The sequence below is a fragment of the Mobula hypostoma genome, chromosome 10 (genome assembly GCF_963921235.1).
Source record: "Mobula hypostoma chromosome 10, sMobHyp1.1, whole genome shotgun sequence".
Classification (NCBI taxonomy): Eukaryota; Metazoa; Chordata; class Chondrichthyes; order Myliobatiformes; family Myliobatidae; genus Mobula; species Mobula hypostoma.
This window is the reverse complement of record NC_086106.1, coordinates 93,841,340-93,866,503: the sequence shown is the minus strand read 5'-3', so window position 1 is coordinate 93,866,503 and position 25,164 is coordinate 93,841,340. Positions and strand designations below refer to the sequence as shown.

The window sequence follows — 25,164 nt, the reverse complement described above, 5'->3', positions numbered from 1 at the left end:
TGCTGAACATCTACGCTCTGTCCGCCAGAGAAAGCAGGATCTCCCAGTGGCCACACATTTTAATTCCACATCCCATTCCCATTCTGACATGTCTATCCACGGCCTCCTCTACTGTAAAGATGAAGCCACACTCAGGTTGGAGGAACAACACCTTATATTCCGTATGGGTAGCCTCCAACCTGATGGCATGAACATTGACTTCTCTAACTTCCGCTAGGCCCCACCTCCCCCTCGTACCCCATCTGTTACTCTTTTTAATGCACACATTCTTTCTCTCACTCTCCTTTTTCTCCCTCTGTCCCTCTGAATATACCTCTTGCCCATCCTCTGGGTCACCCACCCCCCCGTCTTTCTTCCCGGACCTCCTGTCCCATGATCCTCTCGTATCCCCTTCTGCTTATCACCTGTCCAGCTCTCGGCTCCATCCCTCCCCCTCCTGTCTTCTCCTATCATTTTGCATCTCCCCCTCCCCCTCCAGCTTTCAAATCCCTTACTCACTCTTCCTTCAGTTAGTCCTGACGAAGGGTCTCGGCCTGAAACATCGACTGCGCCTCTTCCTATAGATGCTGCCTGGCCTGCTGCGTTCACCAGCAATTTTGATGTATGGTGTTTAATTTCATTCTTTTTTAGTTATTGGGAATAAAGTGTGTTAATATCCAGAACAATTTTTTGTTTCACGTGTTTGTATATATCTGAGTCTGTTGCTCTCTGAGTACATTTGTCCAGGTGTTAGTGGATTGCCAGGACTTGAGAAAATGTTTGTTTAGGCTGAGGGTTCCCAACCTGGGGTCCATGGATCCCTCGGTTAATAGTAAGGGACCATGACATAAAAAGGGGGGGAGCCCCTGATTTAGCATGTTTAATCACCTTAAGATGCACCAAACTACTTTTGAGTCATTGAAGAATTTTTGAACTGAACTTATTGTAATTGTAGGGCTCATTTATGTCATGTCAAAGTAAGATGGATTAGGATATTAACATAATTTTCTTCAGCTTAGACCAGATTCCCCCTGTTTTTTCTTTCTTTTTGGGGGAATTCAGTAATACAGAACAATTTTCATATGATTCAACCAAATGTACATCCATTCAAACCTGAACCCGAAAGGGACCAATATCCTGGCGGGAAGGTTTAATAGAGCTGTTAGGGAGGGTTTAAACTAATTTGGCAGGGGGATGGGAACTGGAATGACAGAGCGGAGGAAGGGGAAAACAGAAATAAATCTAAGATAGTGAGCAGTAAAGATGTCAGGAAAGACAGGCAGGTGATGGAGCAAATTTGCAGCCATTGGGATGAGTTGCAGTGCAATCAAAGCAAAAAGTACCAAGTACTGGCATGCAGCATAAGGAATAAGGTGGATGATCTTGTGGTACAGCTACAGATTGGCAGGTATGATATTGTGGCCATCACTAAGACGTGACTAAAGGTTGCATGTCTCTGGGAGCTGAACGTCTAAGGATACATGGTGTATCAGAAGGATAGGCAGGTAGGCAGAGGGGGTGGTGTGGCTTTATTGGTAAGAAATGATATCAAATCATTAGAAAGCGGTGATATAGGAACGGAAGGTGCAGAATCTTTATGGGTTGAGCTAAGAAATCGCAGGGGTAAAAGGACCCTGATGGCAGTAATATACAGGCCTCCAAACAGCTGCAGTGATGTGGACTACAAATTACAACAGGAAATAGAAAAGGCTTGTCAGAAGGGCAGTGTTATGATAATTGTGGGGGATTTTAACATGCGAGTGGATTGGGAAAATCAGGTCGGCACTGAATCTCAAGAGAGAGAATTTGTAGAATGTCTGCGAGATGGCTTTTTAGAACAGCTTGTTGTTGAGCCCACTAGGGGATCGGCTGTACTGGATTGGTATTGTGTAATGAACCGGAGGTGATTAGAGAGATTGAGGTGAAGGAACCCTTAGGAGACAGTGATCATAACATGACTGAGTTCATTGTGAAATTTGAAAAAGAGAAGCCGAAATCTAATGTGTTGGTATTTCAGTGGAGGAAAGGAAATTACAGTGGCATGAGAGAGGAACTGGCCAAAGTTGATTGGAAAGGGGCACTAGTGGGAAGGACAGCAGAGCAGCAGTGGCTGGAGTTTATGCGAGAAGTGAGGAAGGTGCAAGACAGATATATTCCAAAATAGAAGAAATTTTCGAATGGAAAAAGGATGCAACAGTGGCTGCCAAGAGAAGCCAAAGCTAAAGCAAAGGAGAGGGCATACAAGGAAGCAAAAGTTAGTGGGAAGACAGAGGATTGGGAAGTTTTTAAAAGCTTACAAAAGGAAACTAAGGAGGTCATTAAGAGGGAAAAGATGAACTATGAAAGGAAGCTAGCAAATAACATCAAAGAGGATACTAAAAGCTTTTTCAAGTATATAAAAAGTCAGGTGAGAGTAGATATAGGACCAATAGAAAATGATGCTGGAGAAATTGTAATGGGAGATAAGGAGATGGCGGAGAAACTGAATGAGCATTTTGTATCAGTCTTCACTGAAGAAGACATCAGCAGTATACCGGACACTCAAGGGTGTCAGGGAAGAGAAGTGTGCACAGTCACAATTACGACAGAGAAAGTACTCAGGAAGCTGAATAGTCTAAGGGTAGATAAATCTCCCGGACCAGATGGAATGCACCCTGGTGTTCTGAAGGAAGTAGCTGTGGAGATTGCGGAGGCATTAGCGATGATCTTTCAAAAGTCGATAGATTCCGGCATGGTTCCAGAGGACTGGAATATTACAAATGTCACTCCGCTATTTAAGAAGGGGGCAAGGAAGCAAAAAGGAAATTATAGACCTGTTAGCTTGACATCGGTGGTTGGGAAGTTGTTGGAGTCGATTGTCAAGGATGAGGTTACGGAGTACCTGGAGGCATGTGACAAGATAGGCAGAACTCAGCATGGTTTCCTTAAAGGAAAATCCTGCCTGACAAACCTATTACAATTTTTTGAGGAAATTACCAGTAGGCTAGACAAGGGAGATACAGTGGATGTTGTATATTTGGATTTTCAGAAGGCCTTTGACAAGGTGCCGCACATAGGCTGCTTAACAAGATAAGAGCCCATGGAATTACGGGAAAGTTACATACGTGAATAGAGCGTTGGCTGATTGGCAGGAAACAGAGAGTGGGAATAAAGGGATCCTATTCTGATTGGCTGCCAGTTACCAGTAGTGTTCCACAGGGGTCCGTGCTGGGGCCGATTTTTCTTACGTTGTACATCAACGATTTGGATTATGGAATAGATGGCTTTGTAGCTTAGTTTGCTGATGATAAAAAGATAGGTGGAGGTGCCAGTAGTGCTGAGGAAACAGAGACTCTGCAGAGAGACTTGGATAGATTGGAAGAATGGGCAAAGAAGTGGCAAATGAAATACAATGTTGGAAAGTGTATGGTTATGCACTTTGACAGAAGAAATAAAGAGGCAGACTATTATTTAAATGGGGAGAGAATTCAAGGTTCTGAGATGCAACGGGACTTGGGAGTCCTTGTGCAGGATACCCTTCAGGTTAACCTCCAGGTTGAGTCGGTGGTGAAGAAGGTGAATGCAATGTTGGCATTCATTTCTGGAGGAATAGAGTATAGGAGCAGGGATGTGATGTTGAGGCTCTATAAGGCGCTGGTGAGACCTCACTTGGAGAACTGTGGGCAGTTTTGGGCTCCTTATTTAAGAAAGGATGTGCTGACGTTGGAGAGGGTACAGAGAAGATTCACTGGAATGATTCCGGGAATGAGAGGGTTAACATATGAGGAATGTTCGTCCGCTCTTGGCCTGTTATCCTTGGAGTTTAGAAGAATGAGGGGGGACCTCATTGAAACATTTTGAATGTTGAAAGACATGGACAGAGTGGATGTGGCAAAGTTGTTTCCCATGATGGGGGAGTCTAGTACGAGAGTGTATGATTTAAGGATCGAAGGGTGCCCATTCAGAACAGAGATGTGAAGAAATTTTTTTAGCCAGAGGGTGGCGAATCTATTGAATTTGTTGCCACAGGTGGCAGTGGAGGCCAAGTTGTTGGGTGTATTTAAGGCAGAGATTGATAGATATCTGAGTAGCCAGGGCATCAAAGGTTATGGTGAGAAGGTGGAGGAGTGGGACTAAATGGAAGAATAGATCAGCTCATGATAAAATGGCGGAGAAGACTCGATGGGCCGAATGGCCGACTTCTGCTCCTTTGTCTTATGGTCTTATTCCCAAAGGTCTCGACCTTCTTTTGAAACTTCCTCATTGTTGAAGGCAAGTGATGAGGAGGTAGTTGGTTCAGTCTAGTTATAGAATTAATTAAATTACAGTAATTTGCTGAAGGCACAAGAATGAAGTCTCGTGATATGGTGCTCCCTGTTTATAGGGGAATCTGCCATGAACAGGGCATTGGCATTTTGTGTGTGTGAGATACTCTGATTTAGGGAATATAAGTAATTATTAAATTACACTCAATTCTCACTATGGTGGTTCCTAACTTCTTGACATAGTTTGCACTTCACTTCTGGTCTTGTGGGTTTTAATTTGCTTGGCTAAAAATATTATTGTATTGAAGTAACGTTCTGTGCCATTGTGTCACCTTTCCTAATTGCCGATTCTAGCATGAGTGCAGAGAGTTGGTATCCATGGGGATTATTACTTTGGCACATCGTGGTTGAGATAGACCCAGGCTGCATGTTCCAATAGACATGACAGAAACACCATCAGGAATGGCAACCCTAGTTTATTTATTTTCCTCTTTTAACCTTGCAACATTCAAGAATAACCGTGGTGGTCTGTTTTCCTCCGGCAGGTTGTTAGATGTTTAAGAAAATAAACGTTTCAATGACATCAGTATTTGCAGAGTGACTGACTGAAAATTGGATGTGATTGAGTGTGATGTCCCCCATTGATCCCAGGGTGTGAAATTTTGCTTTGCTTGGGGTGATTTGAGGAGGAATATAATTTTGGCTTGGATAATTTGGTGATAGAAATGTTGTGATTTTCATAAAGACATTTGAGGAAGAGTAGTTTGTTGTCCCTGAGGTTGAATGGATAAATACACACATTTTTTATATAGAGCTCAAAAGAACTTGAATCTCTATACCTTCTGGAGTTTGCTGGAGTGAAGAGATCTCCATTAAAAATGTGCTGTACTGAGCCTTGATGGTTCCTGGGGAAGGAAGCAGAAATTCTAACTGGCTTTTGCTGCTAATCACTGTTCTTATGTCATGTGTCCATGTGTGGATATTGAGAAATAATAGAACCTGGCATATTCCACATCCAGGACATGCAGTGGTTGAAAGTTATGTGGCAAAAGAATTTGTACTGTATATATTGACCCCTTTATATTGAACATAAACTTACACTTAAAGGTCATTATCAACCCCATACAATGGTTCGTTGATGTTCATCAAGATTATTGCACCACAAGATCCTTTAATAGATACTCATTTGGTGGTAGAATTGTGAAAATCGTTGGATTAGAAATTCATTTTTTCTTTTATTCTTCTTCTAGGTTTCAAGCTGGAAAAGGCCTGGTATTATACCCAGAAATTGGTGACAGACTGGATATAATCTGCCCAAAAGCAAGCAATCAAGGCCCATATGAATATTACAAGCTGTACCTGGTGACCAAGGACCAGGCGGAGTCATGCAGAACTGTCATCGACCCCCACTTGCTTGTCACGTGTAATAAACCGGATAGTGACATAAAATTCACTATCAAATTCCAGGAGTATAGCCCCAATTACAGGGGGCTAGAATTCAAAAGGGGCCAGAATTACTTCATCATCTGTGAGTACCCACAAGGGAGTAAGGGATTAATATTGTTTCGTTTTTTTTTAATCATTGGGGATTATTTAGTTTGTTATAATGTGGATTGCTGGCAAAGAAATTTAGGAACATCAACAACATGGCCTAGGCTGGGAAGCCAATTTATAATGTAGATAAAATGCAAATGAAGCATTGCTGAACAGGTTCCTTCGATGCCCAAATTTACATTCCTATTTTCCTTATTGGTTTGGAATATCCGGGAGAATTTCAAACTCTGGGTTACAAACAGACTTCTCTTTAGTAACGATTAAGTTCTTCTAACTGTCCATTGAACTGCAGATGAAGCTAATACAATATTTGACAGATCTTCAGGCGGGCAATGCTCTTGTTTACATTTCTTTTAAGTGGTGAAATTCAAGACTGAGCAATGAACTTTTGGAAGCCAGGTACAAGGAAATCAGGTGGGCAAGTAGGGTTGAGGAAGATGATCAAATCATGATCTTCTTTAAAGGCAGATCACGTTTAAGGGTTATGTGGCCAATTCCTAAAATTCTTTCCAGCGCTGCTATGGCTACTTTTGTATACTTCTAAGCATTTTTTCATATTTTTGTATTTCTGATGTAAATTTTATGCAACACACACAAAATGCTTGTGGAACTCAGCAGGTCAGGTAGCATCTATGGAAATGAATAAACTTGATGTTTCAGGCTGAGACCCTTTTTCAGGATCTGATGAAGCATCTCAGTCCAAGATGTTGACAATTTGTTCATTTCCATAGATGCTACCTGACCAGCTGAGTTCCACAAGCATTTTGCATGTGTCACTCTTGGTTTCCAGCATCTGCAGTATCTCATGTGTTTATAGTAAATATTTTTAACAAAAGCAAAACTACGCAATAAGAAGCAGAATTAAGAATTTAGAACATATACCAGTACAGCACAGGAACAGTTCCCTTGATCCATGATGCTGTGTATATATATATTCAGGTGCCTTGCCATTCGACGTGGGCAATCATGTCTCTCCATCCATCATGGTCCGTGGCCCTCCAAATTGTAGTTGTTGCCTTCCCTGTTTCTAACCATGATGCTATTCCATCTATCATTTTCATTCTCTGTCTGCCTCTGCTTTTTCCTTCCAACTTTCCAGTTGTAACTAAATGTTCTAATATCTCTCTTCGCATGACGTGTCCAAAGAATTCTGATTGCTGTTTTCTGATTTTTTTTAAGTAATGTACATTTTGTTTTCGTTCTCTGTAGAACTTCTTCGTTGGTTGTCCTGTCCATATATGATATGCATAGCATTCTGCTGAGGAACCACACCTCTGCATTGATGCTGTACTGCTGTACTGAACTAATTACACTAGTAATTATATACCTAGCTAAACTAATCACTTCTGCCTACAATATCCAAATTCTTCCATTCCTTGCACATTGATGTGCCTGTCTCAGAGCTTATTTGTCATACTTACCTCCACTACCACACTTGGCAGCACATTCCAAGCACCCACCGCCCTGTGTTTAACAAAAAATGCTCTGCCTTGTACATGTTCTTTGAACTTATCCCCTCTCACCTTAAATACATGCCCTCTGGTATGAGACGCTTCGACCCTGGGAAAAAGATATTTACCGTCTACTCTATCTATTCCTCTCATTTTATAAACTTCTCTCTGATCTTCCCTCAGCCTCTGCTGCTTGGGAGAAAACAACCCAAGTTTGCCTCACTTCTCTTCACTCCATGTTCCCTCTAATCCAGACAACATTCTGGTAAACCTCTCCTGCACCCTCTTCAAAACCTCCTATAGTGAGTGGGAGACTAAAACTGGATGCAACACTCCAAATGCAGCCTAACCAGAGTTTTATAAAGCTACAACATAACTTTCTGTTTCTTAAACTCAATTCCTCAACTAAGAAAGATAATCATGTTGTCTTTACCTTTCTAATTTAATAGGATTGCATCAAATATTACACTGAAGTAGTCTGCCAAAGAAGATTTTAAAATAAAAGAAAACAAGCAGCATTCTGCAAGACCCTTCTCCCTTTAGTCTGTTGTAGAAGCAACCCCTTTTGATTTAAAATATTCAATTATGGTGCTAGATTTATTGCTTAAAGCTATTAGATTTGATAATTTATTGACTCAAATAACCTGAATTCTTAGATTTTAAGGTCTCAAGATTTTTATAGATGAGGAAGTTGATTTGGCTCATCTGAACTGATCTATCTAGGGTGTCCCTGAAGTATCTTCACTGTAGTATCTAATTACTTCAGTAACTCTAGGATTTCACTACTAATATACAGTGTCTCATTTCTTTTGTTGATCACCACATCCTAAATTTATTTATTTACTTTTTAAAATTGTGGCCCTTATTTAACATTCAGTAATTAATTATCAGTACTTTTTCCATACCATTAACTTAGACTTCACTCTGAGTTCACCCTTCAGGAGGCTCCTTTTACAGCTGAAAAGTACAAGGCGCTTGGGCAGTCACATTAGATGAACATTGTGCAAAGGGTGGGATACTGTTTTTATTTCAAGCGTCTGCTGTTGCAGTTTTCTCTTACCCTTCACATTCAGAGTCTTATACACATTAGGATTAAGAATCAACTCTATTTGCAATGTACATTTACATCTGTTAGGAATTTACTGTAGTTTGTTGGTGTGACTTGCAACAAAAAGAATTCAACAGTTATAAAATCTAAAAAGATACAAAAAAAATAAGTTGAAGGTTAAAGAACAGATGTGGAATAAAATGCACACAGATACATCAATACCAGCATGTATTTACAATATAAACTGTATTATAAAATCATTATTACATTTACAATTTATTATGTACATTGTCCTCCTCTTGTACTTCACAATGCTAAGTGCTTAAATGAGGGAATCCAGCTAAAATGGAGTCTACAGTCTAGACCTGGTCAGATTAGTGCTGTGAAGAGCTGCCTTATCACAAGCGTCTTGGGCATTCCACAGGCTGCACGTGTGCACGTAAATCGTAACAAAGACATCCGTACAGGAGTTATATGGATGTGTTTTCATCAACACAGAAGGACCCTATAGGAAAGTCTTAGTGCATGTTTCTAGCCCTGAATTACACTTTAAATGATTTTCCTTACACTTAACATCATTTTCAGTCCACGAGGAGTAACTACAAAAACTAGTAAGATTTTTTTTCAGTGTCTTCACATAATTCAAAACTTCAACACTAGGGGTCAGTCTTGTGGCTCTTCTTTGCTCGGCCCCCAATCCTTGGATATCACCCTTGTATCTTGGTGATCAAAATAGATTGTTTTGCTCTAGTTAGTTTCTGATACATCACCCTACTTCTGAGCTACTAATTATCCTATCAAGTGACTGAGGTAAGGGTGAATAAATGGGTTTTATTGTATAAGATGACTTATTTTTAGCAGTAAAACCGAATCTTGTTTCCTTTTCGCACTCTCCTTTGATGTAGAACAAATTCTTCTTGAAGGAGGAGGTATTTCGGTAAAAATCAAAGTGAGAGTCACCTTGAGACAATTTAAACCAGTTAAGCAAAGATCTGAGAGCTAATTACTGGCACTATTTTCTTAAAACATTTGAAAGTGCATATTTTAATAAGTGTAGATGGGGTGTGAAGGAGTTCCCATACCTTTCTCCCTGGTGGATTGTGGCCATTAAACAAATGAGCCTTGTTTCTGTTGGAATCAGTGAACAGTAATCGGTGAATAAATTAACCATGGAAGCAATGGGCCTAATCAACGTACTTACACATTGTCTTCTGTCCGCTGCCTGCTGCTATGGTTCCTATGTGAATAATATCTTGCAACCTCTGAACAACCAATTATTAGATCAGAGCAATTGGAGTGATGGGCTGTGTCACCAAGCATTTTTTCTCTTAACAGCCTATTGGCTGTGACATGTCAGGAATGCTTTTAATTGTATTAATGGTGCTGCCCATTTGAAACTCTCAAAGATTGTCACTTTTTTTCCTTTGATGCCAATTTTCTACTATAACTGTAGTGAATGATTCTCATTATGTTGAGTCTAGTGCTACATACGATGTTACATCTCCACATCTTCTCAGGACCTCAATCTATGAAACTCTCCTTCTATTGTTATTTCTTTCCACCAGTAGTTGGTAATCATTCAACAATAAGGATTGGTCTTCCTAGTTCATCATTAATGGTGGATTTTCTACATCTTCCCTGTATTGCTTCATCCTGGTGAAACTGTCAAATATTTCTCAAAACAGATGCCTTTATGGAAGCTTGAATGAAAAAATCCAAATATTTTTTCTTAGACATAGAAATATAGAAAACCTACAGCACAATACAGGCCCTTCGGCCCACAATGCTGTGCCGAACATGTCCTTACCTTAGAAATTACCTAGGGTTACCCATAGCTCTATTTTTCTAAGCTCCATATACCTATCCAGGAGTCTCTTAAAAGACCCTATCGTATCTGCCTCCACCACCGTTGCCGGCAGCCCATTCCATGCACTCACCACTCTCTGTGTAGAAATAAAAAGCCTACCCTTGACATCTCCTCTGTACCTTCTTCCAAGCACCTTAAAACTGTGCCCTCGCATGCTCGCCATTTCAGCCCTGGGAAAAAGCCTCTTGACTATCCACACGATCAATGCCTCTCATCATCTTGTACATCTCTATCAGGTCACCTCTCATCCTCTGTCGCTCCAAGGAAAATGCCAAGTTCATTCAACCTATCCTCATAAGGCATTCTCCCCAATCCAGGCAACATCCTTGTAAACAATACACATCAAAGTTGCTGGTGAACGCAGCAGGCCAGGCAGCATCTGTAGGGTCCTGACGAAGGGCCTCAGCCTGAAACGTCGACTGCACCTCTTCCTACAGATGCTGCCTGGCCTGCTGCGTTCACCAGCAACTTTGATGTGTGTTGCTTGAATTTCCAGCATCTGCAGTATTCCTGTTGTTTAACATCCTTGTAAATCTCCTCTGCACCCTTTCTATGGTTTCCACATCCTTTCTGTAGTGAGGCGACCAGAACTGACCACAGTACTCCAAGTGGGGTCTAACCAGGGTCCTGTATAGCTTCAACAATACTTCTTCAGGAAACAAGTGATTTTTAAAAACGTTAGGTGGCCAGCGCTGAGACAATCCACCTCTTCTCTTCACTTACCCTGTTGTATATGTACCCCTATCTTCTCTTTGTTCCTTTGTTTCTCCGTCTGCCACTCCTTTACCTTATCACCACCTTATTCTTCCCCAAAATGTCCTCTTTCCTAACTCTCCTCACACTGCCACTTGCTAACCGTCCGCCCCACCATGTCTGAATCACCCTCTTCCCTGTGACTAACTCATAGTTCCCTCTGTGCTGCCCTTGTTCTCTTTTTATTTATCTCCCCATCTTCTTCTGCCATTCTTAACTCGACATGCTCTCCTTGGCTCTCCTCTTACCAGCTGTTAAGCTGAATTTCTGATTATTTTTGTGCTTCAGCACGGTAAAGTGGATTGTGCTGACAGCTGCCTGTCATAGTTTACAGGCACAATCTGTCATCAATTCATCTTGTATGCTTTAAAGCTGCCATCTAATGAACTTAATTGCATTATAGGTTTTATGTTTAATTTCCTCTCATACCAGAAACAGAAAGTAAATTTATTGACATCAAATGCCTAAGACTTTTAATAAGGTACTGAAACCATGTGTTTGCATATGGGGGGAAAGACGGACAGTGAGAAGAGTGAGATGGGAGAGTATGAAGCACAAACAACTCGCAACATAGAACTGGTTCTTAGATTGTCATCATTTCATTGCCCTGGATAAGTTCCATCAGTTCTTGGCTCAAGTTGTCAGGTAACATATAGGAAAACAAAACTCTGCACTTGTATAACACATCATCAAATCCCTTCAGTCATATTGCAGAAAAAAATAAATCTGTGATACAGTGGCTATTATGCAGGCAAACCTCAGACTGCAAAGGCCAACAATTCTGTTCTTGTCTTTGCTGGTCATCGGTGATGTTACAAAGTTTTGTCTGTTCCTGTCAGTGTTTTCATCAGGGAAACATTGAAGTTGTTATTAGGAAATGTTTGCATCCATGTCCTGTGTGTTGCTTAGTAAAGCCCAGGATTGGCAATTAACACTGAAGAGTGGAGAATCCATGATCTCTTGTCATCTTAGAGTGTGGAGATATACCACATTCTCTAACCATAGTGTGCAGGCTGACCTGCTTGTTTGAAAGAAGAGTGTTGAAAGGCAAAATGATTTTCTGACTTTAGGATTCCAAAGAGCCTAGCTATGATGGCCCACTGCTATTTTTAGAATTTTAAGAGGATTAATGTAGAAATTGACAAGCTGTTTTGCCTTGCCCAGAAGAGTAGCAGTAGAGGACATTGACTAATTTGAAAAGCGCAATGAGGAGGGAAATCTGGATCAGAATTGAATCTGTGGAGAAGATATTTCAGTGGGTGAGCCATCAATCTGTTTGAGACTGCTTTTAGCAAGTTGAAGTCGCACAGTAGTGAACACAGGATTCCACACAAACAGAAACTTGGCAAATTTCACACCCTTCTACCAGGGAATGACAGATGCTACTTTTAATTGTAATTTTCTTTAGCTTTACAAAATTGTGAATAGTGACATAATTACTGTTTCCATCCAAGGCAGAATTCTGATCAGGACACGAGGCCAAATGCTTGCAAACTGTTTCTTTTGGATTTCTGGAAACTTGTCATTGCTACTTTGAAAATAAAATTTCCTCAGCTTTTGTCTGACTAAAGATTAGCTAAATTCGAAGAGCTGTGAGCACCACTGGGAGAAAATGGAAGTCCTGATGAATGAGATGACAAAGAGTTAATTCCAGATATCCAGTGTGGGTGGCCAAAGATACAACCGCTGATGCACGAAAGAAAATACAGTATCAAAACCATCATAGAACAGAATACTCCCCTCCAGCCTTCCACTCTCCAGGTGTCTTGTTTGTGGAAATGGTCTTGTTTCCTGGCTGTTTTGGTTCTGTTTAAATTCCACTCTAGACTGCTTTCTGTGCCAAACCCCACTGGGCACATCTTTTAAATGAGACCAGGTTTTAATGACAAGACAAGAGAATGCATAATCCCAGGGGAAGAACTGTATCTCTTATACCCTTCTTCCACTCGGTGTTCTTTTTTTTTTCCGTGGCTGGCTGTTGACCTCTCACTAGGAAGATCTACGCTTTCTCTTGGATGCAGTCTGATAGGCTGAGTTACAAAAGAAAAATTGAGATTAATCTCCCAGGAAATCGGATAACCTTAAAGCAATTTAGCGTAAGCCACAACAGTCGGGACTCATTCAGAAAAATATTCTCATGTAATTTTACCAGGACATCATTAAATTGCTGTTTTTTTTAAAAAAACGATTGCAGGAGATTTAGAAGATGCAGCATGGGGTGAATTGAGGTTGGTATATGGGATTACTTCTATTTTCTCCAACTTGAGCTGAACAATCCTGCCATTTTGTTCATTTGACTCAAATCTGTGTTTAGTCATCTATGCAACATACACAAAATGCTGAAGGAACACAACAGGCCAGGCAGCATCTATGGAAAAGAGTGAACAGTTGATGTTACGGGGCAAGACCCTTCATCAGGACACCTCCAGCATTTTGTGTGTGTTGCTTGGATTTCCAGCATCTGCAGATTTTCCCTTGTTTGTGATTCAATTACAAATATTTCGTATCACCTTCCAAATTCACTGGAAAGATAAGTGAAGCAAAGTCTGTGTCCCTTCCTCGACCAAAATAGCCAGCAATGAGTCCTAGTTGCACTCAATTGGGTAGTCCACGTCACTTAATGCTTGACATCAGAATCCCTAAAGATGCTCTATTAAGGCTGTCATGAGAAAATGTACCTGGCAGGAAAAAAAAGATTCAAGAACGTATTCAAAACCTGGTTGAAGTAATACCACATTACCTGTGACTCCAGAAAACTCTGGTCCATCTGGGAGGATATGGAGAACCTGAAATCCAATAATCAGGAGTGCAATGAAGCCCTGCATCAGTGGGAGAACAAGTACAGCACCATACAAACCATCCACCCACCATCTAGTCGGCCACCTGTCTGCAGTTCCCACATTGCTGAAGAAGGCACAAAACCAGAGTGAAAGCAACACATTCTCTATCCCAAAGAAAAGTTGTCATGAATTCTAAAGCTCAGAACCTAGAGTAAATCCACTTTTGCTGTCTTAAATGGGCACAGTGTTTTGTCTTAGTACCAAATTTGGTGTCTCAGGAAGTTACTGAATTGGAATAGAACATGCTGTCATGATTTCTTCCCATTTAAGTGTTAGAGGTTAATGCTTATTTGCTAAGCAGAGTCTGAGCTCACTGCTGCTGTCTCAAAAACATGCTGCATGCTGGGAAATGGTCAGTGCCATTGCAGTAAGCTTTCTGCCGCAAGTGGTACCATGGGACGATAGAAAATGGGAGATGAGCTGGGGAGTGGGTGCTGTAGAAATAGGGAGAAGGCGTGAAATCAGGACAGTGAACAGATTATATGGCATAGTCGGTTAATGGGATCCTCTTGACCTGGGATGTGGCAATCATACCTGGTGCCAAAAGTGGGTCACTCCATAGAGTTCCACAGAGACACAAGTTGCATCAATGCTGCAAACGTTGTCACAGCTTTCTGTTTCCAAAAGGGCTACACTTGCTACTCCGTTTAGGGGATTAATGGAATGTGGTTCCCAATTTTCTGCTTTATTGTGAGGTGGAAACAGAAGATCGCGGATTGCCACAACGTCGAGTCAGAAGTTTGTACTGTATATATGGATGACATTCCCACTTGTGTGCAAGTTGATAGGGATATATGATTCACTGTTGGTGATCTGTGACAGGAAGTGCCTGGTCCAACTTCCATCTGAAATGAGCACAACATTTTAAGACATGCGTAAATAATTTTCTATGCAGGAATTACTCCCTTGAAAAAAAGTGCAAGTATCATATTCCAATAGCTTTTTCAGGTCTAATTGTTTTGTGGTGGAATACTAAGTGTACACAGGAGCTTTGCTAATAGAGTATGCGGTCTTGGCAGCTCCCAGGCTGATACTTCCAGCAAGTAATCTACTGACAATCATCATGTAGATTTAAACATGAAAAATGGCACTGAATCGGAGGACAGGAGAATTCCCTCAGCATTGTGCAGTCACGTCCAGTAATGACTATAAATCCAACCAATAGTTCAGGCAGCAGTCAGGGTCTGAGAACTTAATGGATTTCTCATGTATCAGAAGAGGCACAAAGCTAATTATATTTAGGACAAGGAACATTTTGATCTGTACCATCAGCTGCTTTATATGAGAAATTGATTTTTGATTATTGTTTCTGGTCTAACTAATCCGGTATCGCATGTGAAGGAGAGATTGGTTTGATTGTTCTTCCTTGATTATGCATTCAGTGGGCACTTTGTTAGGTACACCTGTACATCTGTTTGTTAATGCGAATATCTCATCAGCCATTCATTTGTTGGTGCCAGAGGGGGCAGTTTGAGTATCTCAGAAACTGCTGATCTCCTGGGATTGTCACGCACAGCAACCTTTAAAGTTTAGAAAGAATGGTGAGGAAAAACAACCAGAAAAATATTCAGTGAGTGGAAATTCTGTGGGCAAAAATGACTTATTGAGCAGAAAGGTCAGAGGAGACTGGCCAGACTGGTTCAAGCTGACAGGAAGACGACAGTAACTCAAGTAACCTCATGTTACAACAGTGCTGTGCAGAAGAGCACCTCTGAATTCACAGCGTATTGAACCTTGAAGTGGATGGGCTACCACAGCAGAAGACCATGAACATACACTCAGTGGCCACTTTATTAGGTAGAGGATTTACCTAATAAAGTGACCACTGAGTGTATAATCCTGTTGTGCAGGTTAAGAGAGAAATTAATTTCTGTTGATCAACTCTAAACTTGTACAAAAATATGAGCCACCTGACAATGTTTGCAGCTCCACCCTCCAAAGAACTTTTAAACCACAGGTTAAAGTTGGGTCTGTGTGCAGCTACCTTATCAGGGAAGGATTCCTTCCACTTGCATTGTCTCAGAGATGGCTTTGAAGTCTCTGGAATTTCCACAAGTTGCTGGAGACTACAAGTTAGATCACAATTTGTTGTTTATAGTGTACATAATCTGTTTCATTGCTGCGAATGAAATCAATGCAGAACATTAGTACAATTGCATATTTTTAGCATCAGCAATCAAAGTTGAATTTCTTCTTGTGACCTTATTTATAAGTTAGCTGATACACATTACTAGCTGTATATTCCAGCTGAAGTAATATAGTAAACTTGCCTACAGTACATTATAAAGTTACACACATTTCGTGTGTGTGCACATTAAATAAACATTTAAAGAAAAATAATGTTCTCTGACAGTCTTCACACAACTACAAATAAAATTCTGAGGCCATCAGGTTAATTAAGCTATTATTGTAAAACAGCCATTGTGTGGGTATTCCAATTTCTCCTCTTACTGCGCTATAGCTTTAGAAGCCTTTCCTGGAACATGGCTTCATTTTAAATCATTTAGCAATGCTCCACAGTCAACATCAAGAATGTGCTGGACATCAAAATTAAGTGCTTCTTCCCTCTCAATGCCCGTTAGTTTCCTCAGTGTTGTGACGAGTTATGTTGGGTGATAAAGATTGTTCCATATTTTGAGAAATGAATGTGGTGAATGTTTTGAAAACATCAGAAGACTCCAGTATGAAGATAGTTTCTCAGGCGATTAAGATTGTATATCCATCTACACCCATCTATATATATATGCACTGGCAACGTGGCCAGGATGGGCAAATAATCAATAATGAATGTGCAACAGCTTAAATTATATAGAGATTTGCATAGTGTTGGAAGGGTCAGGATGCAGGGAGAAGATGGGAGAATGAGCCCTTGTTATACAGCTCATCACTCAATAATATCCTTCAACATGGTACCAATTTCTTTAGACAATTTAACTATATGAAGAGAATGTTACTATTTTTGCACTGGAATGTATTGATATGTTATTGAAAACTCTCAGACAGGATAAATTTTAAACTTCATGTTGATGTGGTTCCAAATGGAGATGTTAAATACTATAACAGTGGTTGTAGTGCGGACATGACTTCACAATGGGCAGGACAATTGGGTTGAGTGGCAGAGAGCTTGTAAGTGAAGATTATAGCAGCAAACTGAAGAGGGAGCCAATTAGGACATATATGCCACCACCTACAGATTCTTGTTATTGTTTCTCATTCATTGTATTACACTAGATCTGTGACTGATGGCATGGAGCATGTTTTCACCCTGCTCCTTGTTCAAAACCACCTCCCAAGAGCTGCAAATATAAGCCTTAATGATGCCGACGTGATTGAAACAAATTGTAATAATAAAGATTAAGGTTAAAAAAAGAAAACCCTTAAGAAATTAGGAAAAGGTGACTTGGTGAATTTAGTAATTTGAAAACGCCAATCATGCAAGTGAATTAAATGAAAGTCAAAAGAAAAGCTGCAGATCTGAATATAGGTGCTCCACAAAGCCGTCACCAAGTTGTTTCTTCCATTGTTGAGGAGGCCACATTGTGAACATCAAATGCTGTGTACTAGATTGTAAGTTCATATGAATATCTACTTCACCAGGAAGGACAGTTACTCTTCACTTTTGTGATTAATCCTGCTGCTTCATTACCGTCCCGTCGAAGTCAGCAGGTAAAGCACAAACCTGCCGCTATCTGTGTACCCCTCCTTTATTCTATGGCTTGTGATATTTATTGACTGCAAATTTGGAACCAAGAACTTATATTTTTTTTACTGTAGAAGGGTATTTCCGCTTCCTCTCATGAATTCACATCATTTAATTCGTTATCCTCCCTGTAGTTCTGCTGTTTTAACAGACTGTGAACAGATCAAGATTTTTAAAAAAAATTATAAAAGCACTATACTGTCAAATTGATTTTACCACACAGTTGTCAATTCTAGTAGTTGAGAAAAATAAGCTAGATTTTGATACATAGCTGATCTTGAAGCTACTCATTTGTATCATGTCACAGAGATTTAACAATTCCAAGATTATTAGACTTAATAACTGCGGGAAGATTGTTCCCGATGTTGGGGAGGTCTAGAACGAGGGGTCACAGTTTGAGGATAGAGGGGAAGCCTTTTAGGACCGAGGTTAGGAAAAACTTCTTCACACAGAGAGTGGTGAATCTGTGGAATTCTCTGCCACAGCAAACTGTTGAGGCCAGTTCATTAGCTATGTTTAAAAGGAAGTTAGATATGGCCCTTGTGGCTACAGGGGTCAGGGGGTATGGAGGGAAGGCTGGGTTCTGAGCTGGATGATCAGCCATGATCATAATAAATGGCGGTGCAGGCTCGAAGGGCCGAATGGCCTACTCCTGCACCTATTTTCTATGTTTCTATGTTTCTATGTTAAGAAGTACTCCTGTCTGAATTCTCTGACCCTCTGTGGAAGAGGACCAAACCACACAAATGTCAGTCAAAGAGCAGTCCTGTGTTAACAATTCCATATTTTGAGGCTTGCCGATTGCTTGGATCCAAGCCTGCTTGAAGGTATACTAGAAGGGACACCGTTGTGAGCATTATGCTTGAGTTGGGCTCTGACTAGTATCTTTAAATGGGCAGGACAGTTCATTAAAACAAACTCAGAACCAGGTTATAGATACAGCATATTCTCTGAAACCAAGCTGCATTCTCTAGCGAGGCACCAGCTTTATTGTCTCATCCATATTGTATTAGCTAACCTTAACCCTCTTCCCGCTCCCATATATGACAAGATGAGTGAATAATTCTGTGTATGTTAATGTCAGGATCGGATTTATGATTTTAATTGCTGTACCGTTGCTGACTTTGCTTTGTAAATTCCCTCAAACTTCTACTCTCTTGAGATGCTCCTTGAAATCTGATGTTTTAGATCATCTCTCCTAACATTCCCGGGTGATTCAGTCTTTCACAGTATTTGCAGCAGTTATCACTTTGTTGTCCAGTTGGAAGCTATGTGCTAGCTTTGTGCTGGGGTCACCATCCATTCTGTTGTGCAGAATTACCATTGCGCCAGTTGCCGTGGATTCAGGTAATCTGGGTCATGAGCAGTAGTAAAATTCTCTGCTGGAGCAGTCTGTAATTGTATGAATAGGCATGTGCCACATTTAGGCATTACGCTGATACAGGAAGAGGCCAACAAAGGTACCCTGAGGAATATGAAATGGCATGGCAACAATAGGACCAGGCATATCGAAAAGTGAGGTGCACCCGAACTACAAGCATGATAAGCAACATAAGCAACATGTAACATCATGATCAAAGTACAAATATGTCACCGTATGCTACCCTGAGATTCACTTTCTCACAGTCATTCACTGTAGAACAAAGAAATATAATGGAATCAATAAAAACCTACACGCAAACAGCCAATCTGTAAAAGAAGAGAAACTGCAATTGCAAAAATACAAACATAAATAAATAAACAAATACATAACGAGCTACTGAGAACACGAGTTGTAAAATTCTTGAAAGTAAGTTCATAGGCTGTGAAATCAGTTCAGTGTTGAGGTCAGTGAAGTTACCAACGCTGGGCGAGCCTGTTGGTTGAAGAACTGTGCAACCCCCAGTTAATAAAATCAAAATCTTCCACTCGTGCCACATCTAATAGAATCATAAAGACTCACAGGAGGTGGAAGTCTGTGTGTGGCCCCATCCATGATGGTGGCTAGACCTGGCATCTGAATTTAAAGATAAGTTTCGAGCATTTGCAAATACCATTGACTATCAGTGGAAAATGAATGTGGTATCTCGGTTTTGTTCTAATCTCTCCACCATCACACAAGATGCTATTACAGCTAGGAGTGTCGGAATTCAATTCTGATGTCATCTGTAAGGAGTCTGCTCGTCTTCCCCATGGAACGTGTGAGTTTTCTCCAGGTGCTTTGGTTTCCTCCCACATTCCAAAGTCAAACCGGTTAGTACGTTAATCGGTCAATGTAAATTGTCATGTCATTAGGCTAGGGTTAAATCAGAGGGTTGCTGGACAGTGTGATTTAAGAGGTCAGAAGGGCCCATTCTGCACTTTTAATCTCTAAATACGATAAGCTAGTCTTGAGATAATTTAATCTACTCCAATGTAATTGCAAGAACTGGCTGAGAGGACTGAATAGAGCAAAGGTGAAGAGATCAAGTTGTAACATTCCAGCTGTAAATGATTTCCAGAGCTACATGTGATTTCTAGACAAGATGCACTACTGTGGGACTACAACATTATAATCATTCGAACAATGTGGAAAATTGTACAGGTATTTTGAGTTCCCCATAATTGGGACAAACCTAATGTAGCTAGACCTCAGTCTACTTACAATCACTAGCAAAGTAAAGGATGATCTTGTCATGGGTGCTATCAAACAGCACTTTCACACTGATTTCCAGGTTATCCAACGTTGATCTTCTGACAAAGAACCTTATCACAGGCTTTCTTTAATTGTAAACTAAAGAGCTGATTTCCAAATGTGAGATAAGAATCCTTTGCATTGACAAGAAGGCATGATATGCCTGAGTATGAGATTGTGGAGCCCTGGTAATGAAGATAAAGCGACAAGTAACATTTACAAGTTATGATTCCAGAGGGAAGTATTTGGAACCATATCTTACACAAAGGATTGCTGAGATTATTGAAGGTCAGACACTCTGGCACCAAGGCAGCACGGCAAGAGTTCTTCAAATTATTGCCCTGGAACCAAACATCTGCTGCTTCATCAATATCTACTCTCTATTGTGATGCCAGAAGTGGGGAGCTTACTAATGCTTGGGCAATTTTCAATTACATTCATAATTCCTGAGATAATCAAGTCAGCTTATGTCTATATGAAAAAGATGCAGGCAACTTTAAGGCCTGGGGTGATAAGTGGTGTTTATAAAATACCAGACACTTTCAATCAGATAGTCCAACTACCTACTCTTGATGATTAGAGACATTCCCATTGATTTACAAGCCATCAACGTACTTGGGAACTACCTTGCCCAGAAACTCAGAAGAGGCAACCAGATAAAAACTGTTGGTATAGGAGTAGATCTGAGGATGGGTATCTTGTCATGTATATTTTATCTCCTGATACCCTAAAGCCTTCCCACCTTCAGCAGCACACAGGTGAGGGATATGATTAAATGCTCTTTACTAACCTGGATGAGCACAGCTCCAGCTACATTCAAGAAGTTTGACACAATCTTTAACAGACCACAGGATTTGCAATGTTTCTGTCACTCCAAGTTTTCATTCCAAATACTGTGGTGTTTGTAGGTCCTGTTTGTGTTATGACAAGAAGTATTAGAGTTCACCAAGGCTTTTAAATGCCACTCAAGCTCATGATTTATTCCATTTCAAAGGATTTGGCATTAGGTGTGTGCGAGTACTACCAAATGTGACCTCTCTTAAGACAAACACTATTATTAATGTAGAAATACATTCATTGGCCACTTTATGAAGTACACCTCATTAATGCAAATATCTAATCAGCCAATCATGTGGCAGCAATTCAGTGCTGAAAAGCATGCAGACATGGTCAAGAGATTCAGTTGTTCTTCAGACCAAACAGAGAATGGGGGGAAAAAAATTGTGATTTAAGTGACTTTGACTGTGGAATGTTTGGTGGTTCCATACAGGGTGGTTTGAGTATCTGAGAAATTGATAATCTCCTGGGATTTTCACGCACAACAAGAGTTTACAGAGAGTGGTGCGATAAACAGAAAAAAAATCCAGTGAGCCGCAGTTCTGTGGGCAAAAACTCAAATAACCATGCGTTATAGCAGCGGTGTACAGAAAAGCAACTCTGAACGCACAGCGTGTTGAATCTTGAAGTGGATGGGCTACAGCAACTGAAGACCATGAGCATATATTCTGTGGCCACTGTAAATAGGTACAGGGGGTACCTAATAAAGTGGCCACTGAGTGTATATGGTTCATTCCATGTTGCTAGGTCTAAAATCTCAAACTTCTCATCCAATACCATATTCACGAGGGAGACTGCAGCAGATCAAGAAGGCAGATCTTGACCACCTTCTAAAGGGCAATTAAGGATGTGTACCTACATCCTGAGAATGCATTGTAAAAACGATTGTGAGATTAGGAGTAAGAGTTAAATTCTGGAATGAAAGTATGATTTATTATAGAAATTAAAAACAAATATGCATTTATTTAGTGCCTTTGACAAGCTCTGCACACTAAAATGGAATTCACATCTAATAAAGTACTTCTGAAATTTAATCATTGTAATTTAGGGGTATTTTAATATTGTCTTTAGTTTTTGGCAACTTGCCATTTTTTGTGATAGAAAAGAGCCAAAACTCCAGTCAGTTGTTCTCTGAGCTTTTACTGTTCATTCACTCCACCAAAAATGTACTGCCTTTCATTTTATGTCAAACAAAAGACACTGAAATTGGCAATTCTGGGAATGTTCTTTCTCCCTGTGGATTCTCTTCTTTGTTTAATGCTTCACGTTGGCTTCCCTTTGACTCTCCTTCCCCTCTTGATCCCCTGAATTGTCCTCTTCCCCCTCAGTTCTTTCTGTAAGCCTTTTCTGTTTTTCATTTCTTTTTATTTTCTGGACCTCTGTTATCTATTTGCTTACCATATTCTCATTTAGTTTTTATGTTTGTCCTTGTGGATTTAATAGTTTCCCTTGGACTTCATCTCTCTCTGTCCACCCAGTTTACTTTCAGTTCAGACGCAAACACATTTCTTCATAGTCTTTAGTTCTTTCCAGGTTATATTTTCTCCTTTCTCCATGTTGCCATCCTCTTCTGGGTTTCCATATTGTTGCCTCCTTTCCTTTGGTCCTGTCTTCCTCAACTCACCTCTCTTGATTCTCCACTCTCGAGTTTCTACTTACCACAGTCTTGTTTTCAGACCTAGCACAGAGATAGCACAGGACTCTTCTCAGGTTTTCCATTGGAGTTAAGGATGACTTTATTCCACTCCAATTTGTGTGTGAGTTTTTATAGTCAAGTGGCCATTGCATGCCCGCTACCACAGAAGTCTTGATGGAGCAAGATCTGAATCCAATGTTAAAAGAAGTCCAAGACAATTGAGATGAGGTTTAGCTGGTACAGGTAAAAATGGAGACACATTCATTTACAGTATGCGCACACTTGTGCACATTCCAAGCACGCTCAGATGACAAATGTATTATGTGCCCTTTTCACTCTTCCTTCAGATCTTTTTTTTTGCCTCCTGTCCCTTAACTATCTCTCTGTCTCTCCTCCCTCTCTCTACCTTCTTCTCAGTTCCCTCTCTTTTCTCCCCCTTTCCTCTCAGTTCCCTCTCCTCTCTTAGCCTCCTTCCCTTTCCATCTGCTGCTGTTTTCCCCCCACCCTCCACCCTGGCACCCTTCCACTCCCCAGGTATCACTCGCTCCCTACCAGATAAGGCTGGCTTGCCACCCTCGACTGTCTCTCTTCAATTGCCAAACATGCACCCCTCAGTTCATGGCACTATTGCTTCTTGATACTTGCAACCGAGCCCAGGATCCCTGAACCTCTTTCAGAAAACCTTGAGGGAACCTTCGACTCCCCACCTGGTGCTGCTGCCTTTTGGTATACTGCACTTTCCCAGTGCTCACGGTCAGCTTGGTTCCTGGAGGGCAGATTTATTTTGTGGGGCATCTCAGTCATTTTCCCTCATCCCTCGGCTCGTTCAAACACCAGAAACATACATGCACATTATCTGATTGTCACAATGCCTTTAAATCCATGGGAGTTATGTCTCCTTGGTTATCCCTACACTCATGGGTTTTTTTTGTCACCTTAGCAGACTTTACATCCACTCTATTTCCCACCAAGGAATGAAGTATGCCATTGAGGTATTGCCGAGGTTTGCTGGAGTGAAGCAGACCATTAAGCAGAAGCAGCTTTGTGTGCATTTGCAAATTATAACAAGTTTTTAGTACATAAGGCAGTAATACATTGCTAATTTAATGTTGTTCTAACATCCTTTTGGAATACTTGATATATGGGTATGACATGATTCAGTAATGTTTCACATTATATATATAATATGCAGGCTGCATGGAATTTGTCATGCTCTCCATCAACATGTTAAGATTCTGAGTAGCCTTCTCTGATGAAAGTCTTAAACAAAATTAAATTTTATGACAAAGTGATTTTCAGGCAATCTAATCTCAAAGCCGCCTGAGTGTCTTTCGGTTTAAGTAAAGTTAGGATGAAAAGATAATAAATAAACATCAATGCATGAAACTTTACCCAAACCAAAATGTAATGACAGTGTTCTCCAAGGAGAGCCCACCCAAGTACTTGGCTCTGATGCTAAGTTTCCTGGCTTGCAAATTTGCACTGCAATGTCAGATTTCTAAAAACATGTTTTTGGTCAGGTACTAATGCCTGAATACTAACATTTTTTTTTCCTTTTTAAAAATGTATTCCATGTTTGGTTAGCTTCCTCTTTCTGTGCCAAACCTTCAAGAGTATCTGGTTATTTTCCTGTGGGAGTTTGCTTGTCAATGTTAATCATTCTCCCCATCCAAACCATCTCCTAATCCCACCCAAACATTCCTCTTCTTGCCCCAATCCTTTGTTGGATATTGCATGTTGCATTTCATGCATATCTCTGGTTTATTTCTTATAACTGGCAGCAGCTATCTGTCTGTTGAATGTTATTTCCCTAGTGTTTTATTTTGTACATGACCATAATTAAGTGATGCCCATTATTCTAAAATGATGCATATCAGAACACATTACACATCTCATTTGTTTTGAGTTCCCATTCATGCAATCTCCAATTTCATATAAAATGCCTGATTTAACTAATGAACTGGGCAATATTTTTCAAGCCAATATCAAAAATGCTGAGAATTTGGAGTTCCACTTTAGCACTCATGTCCATTCAGGAGAGTTAAAAATCCTGCAAAATTTAGAAAATCTACCTTTTTAATAATTGATAATTTACAGAATTAAACATCTCCCCAGAGAATGCCAACCTTACCTTCTGAGTGAAGTATGTGACACATTAAGATCTCAAACTGGCAAATGTCGACCACTACACAATAAAATTTGCAGTGGAGAACCTCTTAATTTCTACCACCTTATTGACACTTTCTTGTTTTACTGGGACTTGGGGGAGAAAAAAGTCATAACCTCCATATTTTTTGATACCAAGATAGTAATGTGTGTAATGAACAATGATGACATTAATACACGTGGGAATGATGTGGGGGAAAAATGTCAGTACTGCTAGCATGAACACCATCCAGACATAGAAGTGATCACCATCAAGATAAGATGTATGATTATTGCATAAAGACTGGCACATGTATATACAATGTCTAGGTTATAATTTGTTCAATTTATTATCTTAAAACACATGAGACGTAGGTTGCTAAAAACAGTTATCTCCACCACTGACAGAAGTTTCCTTTGTGGCCTCTTGCTTGTTACTGTCATGATGAGCAGAATA

At 40.3% G+C, this 25,164-nt stretch overlaps 1 protein-coding gene across 2 annotated transcripts in view; it reads left to right on the top strand.

Annotated features, from left to right (window-relative positions):
* The window catches only part of efnb1 (ephrin-B1), a 185,625-nt gene that overhangs the window by 114,619 nt on the left and 45,842 nt on the right, over positions 1-25,164 (top strand). For both annotated transcript variants that reach the window (XM_063060864.1, XM_063060863.1), the window contains exon 2: positions 5,474-5,751. In XM_063060864.1, the coding sequence (XP_062916934.1) occupies positions 5,474-5,751 (278 nt within the window). The remainder of the gene's footprint in view (positions 1-5,473; positions 5,752-25,164) is intronic.